Raw genomic sequence first — 6625 nt, forward strand, 5'->3', positions numbered from 1 at the left:
ATTTGACATTCCTTAAATAATGTAATATGGTTTTGTTTTATTTTTGTTTGTTTTATTTTTATTTTTATTTTTTTGGTAAAGACGTCTTTAATCAGTACACCACCAGAATTGCTGGTTTGCGTTTATTTTCTACTTAGGGGTGTTGGTAAATGGAATTGATTTTGTTTTCTAAAACAAAAAACAATACGTTTTTTGCTAACATCCCTCCCCCTCCCCAATTTTTTAGGGATGTAGTTTTTAAAAGTAATGCCTTTATTTATTTATTTATGCAGTAGGGGTGCAAGTTGGTACCCCAATTTAAAGAATTTACACTGTATTGGGTCTGGGCTTCTGAGCCGAGCCCACTCAACTTTAAATAAAATCCCAAGCCGAGTCGGCCCAAGTTAAGACACCTTTAGAATACAAGTTCACAAGTGTGGTACTTCTAAGAAAATCCACCGATTACGGATGATAACCCACACAAATATCAACCCATAATATATTTAGGGTATTTGATTCCATTTATTTAGTAAATATTATGACAGTAAAATCGAGAAATACATTTAACGAAGCGTTTATAATATATAGGTGCCATTAGACAATACATCAGCAAAATGTCCATAAATACTTATCCATTTTAGAAAATTTCAAAAACTTCTTGAAACGGAAAAGTCACACAGAAACCAAAATTTGCTGCTTACAGGGGGCCTATATGGTACCGTGATAAACTTTTACTCAATAAATGTAAACGGAACCCTTTTCTTTAAAGAATTTTGTTGGTAAACAGAACCCACACAAATGAAAGATTAGGGATGAGAAGAGAAGAGAGGATATCTAATAAGGTCACATGGTCAACGACAATGGGCGTTATGAACATTGGCGGTTTATATTGTGACATCTGGCAAGAATGTAAATGTAAAGAGACAGAAAAGTGGGTCCAATTCATATTGCCACTTTGCCACGTATGATGTTATCGTTTAGACACACCCACTTACCCATTTTTACCGGAAAACGAACAAGGTCGAATCCATGGAGTTGTATACTGACTGCTTCACTTCAAACTTCAAACTTCAAAGACTACTCGACTACTCTGGCAAACCCATTGGGGGAAAACTTTGGTTGTTTGGTAAAAAACAGCCTGAGCTGTTTGGGAGCTTCTTGCGCTACAGCCAGAGAGGGCGAGATAACTGCTGAGCAATAAGTTGTCGGTCGGTTGGCCGGTTACTGGATTTGGTAATTTATGGGTACTATTCATGGGCGTTGCTCGACCATCGTCGCAAGAGTCGAAACGGCTGAAACGGATCCTTTTTTCCGATTGAAGGACGTCAGTTGAAGCTGTTGACAATAATGAAGATAAAAACCCACCAAAACAAGCTGCTTAGACCACTGACCACCGAGGGTGCTCTACAATGGAGACGAAGATGTTGTCATTGCCGTACGCTCACGTCGATTACAGCTTAAGAGCTTTATCTGGACAGGCAGAGGGTTTTGGACGATTCGCCATCGGCGGTCTTCACGGACCTCTTTATCATGTCACCACTTTAGCAGGTCCTCTTTTTCTCTACTCTCCTTTTCTATTTATAGCCCGAGTTGAATATAATTATTATGTTCGTTGTTTTGATTGAAATCCAATTCCATTTTCCCTTCATCTTTTTATATGAAAATATCAGAGGCCATTCAGGAATTTTCCTCCACTTTTTTAGAGCTCATCCTGGTTTTCTTTTTATTGTTTGATAGATTTTTCTTTTGTTATTTTGTTATTATGTAATGTCAATGTTGAATTGGAATGGTTCCTCCATATGCCCTGTTTTTCAATGAAGGTCTTGTTTGGGAGTGCATTTAGATTGAATTCTGCAGAGAGTTACTAGTTACACATAGTTGATTATGTTTTCAATTAATGCAGTTTGGATCAACTTCTAGTTTTTTTATATGCTTTTTTGTCAAGATTCAAAAGTTATCATATTGAAGGTTCTCCATGCTAACAGTACATTTACGAGCTCATCAGCTCTCTCTCTCTCTCTATTATATATATATATATTAATTTGAATTGGGTGTTTGATGGCTGTGGAGAGGGTATATTAGATTGGGGTTAGGTGTTCATACTTGTGCTAAGATAAATTTCCCCTTCTGTCTGTAGATGATGGTCCTGGATCTTTACGTGATGGATGTCGCAGAAAAGAGCCACTCTGGGTTGTTTTTGAAGTTTCGGGCACAATTCAACTTTTGTCTTACTTGAGTATATCATCATATAAGACAATTGATGGCCGGGGTCAAAGGATAAAATTAACAGGCAAAGGTATTAGGATGAAGGAATGCGAGCATGTAATTATATGCAATCTGGAGTTTGTAGGTGGTAGAGGACCTGATGCTGATTGCATTCAAATAAAACCCAAATCAAGACACATATGGATAGACCGCTGCAGTTTGCGTGATTATGATGATGGGTTGATTGATATCACACGTGAAAGCACGGATATTACCATCTCTAGGTGAGGAGACAATTGTGCATTTTACTCAATTTGGAATGAATTATGTGGGTGAGACTGGTGAGTGCTTTATTAAGATCACTAAATCAAATGCTTTCTCTTCATGCCTTCAGATGTCACTTTTCACAGCATGACAAGACCATTCTTATTGGAGCAGACCCCACTCATACTGGTGACAGATGTATTCGAGTGACTATTCACCATTGCTTTTTTAATGGGACCAGACAGCGGCACCCTCGTGTTAGATTTGGAAAGGTTCATCTATACAACAATTACACTAGGAACTGGGGTATATATGCTGTTTGCGCCAGTGTAGAGTCAGAGGTATTGATGAACTTGACACCTCTAAATTTATTTAGTTAAAGATGAGTGTGGACTCATTAGACCATTTTGTCCTGATCCGTACTTCTCTAGATGTATGGTCCTGCACTAACATGCAGCAGAGTTGGCAGATTGTAACTGGTCCATATATTTGATCACCCACCTTTTCCATGTGCTTAATAATCCTCAATCACATGGAGATTTGAAATATCTCCTTTTGATTTATTTAGTAAAACAGAACTGATTGATGTCAGTCATTCATGGAGGTGTAAGTCAGTGCTCTCTAGCATATGGGGTTGATGTGGACAAAGCATGCATATGTTCCAACCCAGAGGACTGGCTTGCAGATGAATGGACTGGGTTGGCCATGTGACTAAAACATGATCAATCATCTGGAGAATAAATATGAATAAATATTCTCAAAATCTTCTCCATTAGTTGTTTGTACTTTGTATAGCACTGTGAAGCTTTTTCAGTAATTTCGTGATTGTATAATTTTTCTTATTCCAGATATACTCTCAGTGCAATATATACGAGGCAGGACAGAAGAAGGTCACTTTTAAATATCTGACAGAAAAGGTAAATCGCAAGACAATTCATATTGATTATTTCTTACCTGAGTGCTTAGGAACTTCTGTAAATCTGGTGTTTTATGTGACCACTTGGGAATATCTTTAGGGCTTTACAGATCTAGAGAGGAAACTTATATTCCTTGCATGGCAATATGGATTTTGTCTTAATTTGTGAAAGAATACTATTATGTGATCATAAAATTAACAGGTTCACGAAATAACAAAGTGAAACAAGATGGAGTTCCATTTAGGGAACCTATAATATATTCTAGGTAGCAGATATTTTGTGGGACTTATTCACCTCAAAATGTGAAAACCTGTAACCTGCACCCAGCATGGTAAATGTCTATTTTTAAAAGGTTGAGTTTATTATATATCTATTTTGATTAGGTAGTTTGGTTGATGGCCAGTAAGGAGATGGTTTTGACACAAATGTTTGGAATAACCACTTGGTTTTTATACTTTTTCATTCATAAAACATGGGTTTTGTTACTGAGATTTTATTTTTTCAGTGAGTTCATTAATTGATAACCAGTGGAAATGTGCTTGCATTTTCCCAAGGCTGGATTAACTTGTCGAAATGCTTGTGTTGACCAACGCGTTCATATATACATATTCTTCGTATATTTGTTTTTCTACTGCAGTTTCAGTATCCATGTAATGTACCAGAAATAATTTGAAGATTTGTTGTGCCAAGATATACCAATGCAAAATTGGTGTCATACAAACACAAATGAAGGATAAGCCATTGTTTTCTTACCTGATTCACATCTATATTTCTTTCAGGCAACTACTTATATCATTTCTATTTCAATAGCTATAACCATACATTTTGCTATTGTCTCTGCACATACAGCAAAGACAAGGCATGATACATTGTTTACATTACTGGATTTTTAGAAGATTTTCATTTACATATGTATTCTTATTATGCCTAGTCATTCTGTAGATCTTCACCATATCTCTTCCTTTTAAGTGGTGGTCTATTAAAGCATGTTTTGGTTTACCCAGAAAGTAAAGAAAGTATGTGATATTGGACTAAACAGGATAACCTTTGGTTTGTGTAGACATAATGGTTTAGAGGAGTCTATGTTTAAGAAGATATTTAAGAGATTAGCTGTAGGTAATGGAATCACAAAAGCTGGTATTTGCTGAAATGAGGGGGCCATTGCTTGGTGCCACACAATGTATCGTGCTGATAAGTACGGGAATGTTGGTTTGAGTCTAAGGTTGGCAACTTCATGCAAAAACTGATGTTAGGTCCATGTACAGTCCACCCTTCTAAAGATCCCAAATTGCTGGGACCAGAATCAATAAATAGTGTCATTTCTTTCCACCAAAAGAAAGGTTTCAGAATTAGGTTATCTTTAGTTAGATGAGAGACAGAAAGGAATTTGGAAACAGTTGAGGCAGAGGATCAAGAAAATAAGTTCTATAATATTAGAATCTTACTGAGGGAATTCAATAAAATTTAAGGTTTAGGAATTAAAATTATATAACTAATACTAAAGCCTAAAATTCAAAAAAAAAAAAAAGTAATACATCTACATATAGGATTCAAGAATCACTAAACTAGAAAGAACTTATAATTGTTGATTCAAGATGTAAAGAATTAAAATTCAGATATAAGAAAAACAGAAAAAGATTCAAGTAAAAGGGGTAAAATGAGGACACTGGAAGATGATTGAGAGATTATATTGGAGTTCATAGGGTTGTTGGAATCACAATCTTGACTCAAGGACTTTGATGTAGTATTCACCATTAAAAACTTGTAAAGTCTTCAGTATCAACAAAATCCTTCGTTTAAAATTTGGTATTGTAATATTTTTACTGGGCCTAAGATCTTTAATCTCTAATCTAGACGTTTTTGAAGAATAACAGATTGAAAATCAATCTTTATAAGTAGGATATGGAATATACATATCCTACATACACTACCTTGATCATGACCTCCTGCTTCTATTGGTTCCGAAGGTTCTCTTTCTTGTACTTTTATAGAGAGAACCATTTGCTTTTGTCTTCCTTTCTCTCATTGTTTTGTCTTCCTTTTTATTTCGCCATTGTGTAAGGGCCTTAGAGAAATTGGTTTAGCTTGGTTTTCCAGTTTGTGATGATTTATCTCTTTGTGGTGGATATATGCTTGATTCTCACTTGTATTAATTATGTTACGTCAATCCTAGACATGGTGTTTCAATAGTGAGGTTGAATCGGTGGGTTACCATGATGATTGTGCAGGCAGCAGACAGGGAAGAGGGCAGATCGGGATGCATAACTTCTGAAGGCGACCTTTTCCTAAATGGAGCTCAAGCATGTTTGTTGACAGAGGCTTCCGAACAGGGCATGTTCCATCCAAGTGAACATTACCCGAAATGGACAATGGAAGCTCCTTCAGATTCTCTGAAAGAAGTTCTAGAACTATGTACAGGATGGCAGTCCATCCCGAGGCCATCAGTCAAAGAGTGATTGCACAGGAGCCTCAAGTGAAATAAGAGCTGCAAACAGATCAGATCAAAAGCCTTTTACTTTTTAGTAAATATACAACATTCAAACCTCAAACTAATTTTATTAATAGCGACAATATAAATCTCAAGTTTGTGTGTGTATGTATGTATAAAAAGTATATTTTCAGTTTGGGCTTTGCATCAAGGGGCTCTTGGGCACTGGCTGTGGGTGATGACTGATGACTCAGTTTGACATTTGAGGGTTGTGGCAATTGTAAGTTTAGGTGATGAGTAGCGCAAAAGGCACTTCTGGCTTAAGTTTAGAGGCTGCCCAAGAAGGATAAAGCATATACGTCACCCCTTACCTCTCATATTATAAAATGTATTTGATACATTGATCAAGGAATTTGATATACTAATTAATGTTTAAGTACAAGGCTGAGTGAACCGCCAATTGTGAGTTTTCCATGTGTTTTTCTAAATACTTTAATAGAAAAATAAAAGCCATTTGATGCAATTAATAATATTATGATTACTTATTTTCTAAATTTGCATTATAATTTCACTCACTCTTGAAGTAAAAACAACACATTAGTTTCATTTTGTTTACAGCATCTTTCAATCTCCCACTGGAAACTGGTATTCTTCCTTAGTGGATAAGTTTGATTTAGAAGATAGATTTTTGATACAATAGCTTGTATTAGAAAACTGAGAAAATTGGATAAATAGGATGGGTCATGGTTGGACTTTTGGAAAGCAGAGCCCTGAAAAAAAAAATTCCTTCAATTGCCCATACTTAGGTGATGTCAGTGGACTGATTATGGGT

General features: G+C 36.0%; 1 protein-coding gene across 1 annotated transcript; it reads left to right on the forward strand.

Annotated features, from left to right (window-relative positions):
- The first annotated feature begins 1008 nt into the window (after positions 1-1008).
- Positions 1009-6259, forward strand: LOC148870120 (putative pectate lyase 4). Its single transcript, XM_088972195.1, has 5 exons — positions 1009-1527; positions 2117-2468; positions 2579-2789; positions 3297-3365; positions 5594-6259. The coding sequence occupies exons 1-5, from the start codon at positions 1389-1391 to the stop codon at positions 5819-5821; spliced, it is 999 nt and encodes a 332-aa protein (XP_088828321.1). The 5' UTR covers positions 1009-1388; the 3' UTR covers positions 5822-6259.
- Positions 6260-6625: the final 366 nt, after the last annotated feature.

The sequence above is a fragment of the Nelumbo lutea genome, chromosome 2, assembly GCF_056320005.1.
Source record: "Nelumbo lutea isolate HS-2025 chromosome 2, American lotus-T2T, whole genome shotgun sequence".
Taxonomy (NCBI): Eukaryota; Viridiplantae; Streptophyta; class Magnoliopsida; order Proteales; family Nelumbonaceae; genus Nelumbo; species Nelumbo lutea.

Bases quoted from the DNA above. Each gene is read 5' to 3' on its own strand.
- LOC148870120 (XM_088972195.1), top strand. From the start codon at position 1,389: ATGGAGACGAAGATGTTGTCATTGCCGTACGCTCACGTCGATTACAGC. The intron at 1,528-2,116 runs GTCCTCTTTTTC...TTCTGTCTGTAG, and splicing joins TCATGTCACCACTTTAGCAG to ATGATGGTCCTGGATCTTTA. The intron at 2,790-3,296 runs GTATTGATGAAC...TTCTTATTCCAG, and splicing joins GCGCCAGTGTAGAGTCAGAG to ATATACTCTCAGTGCAATAT.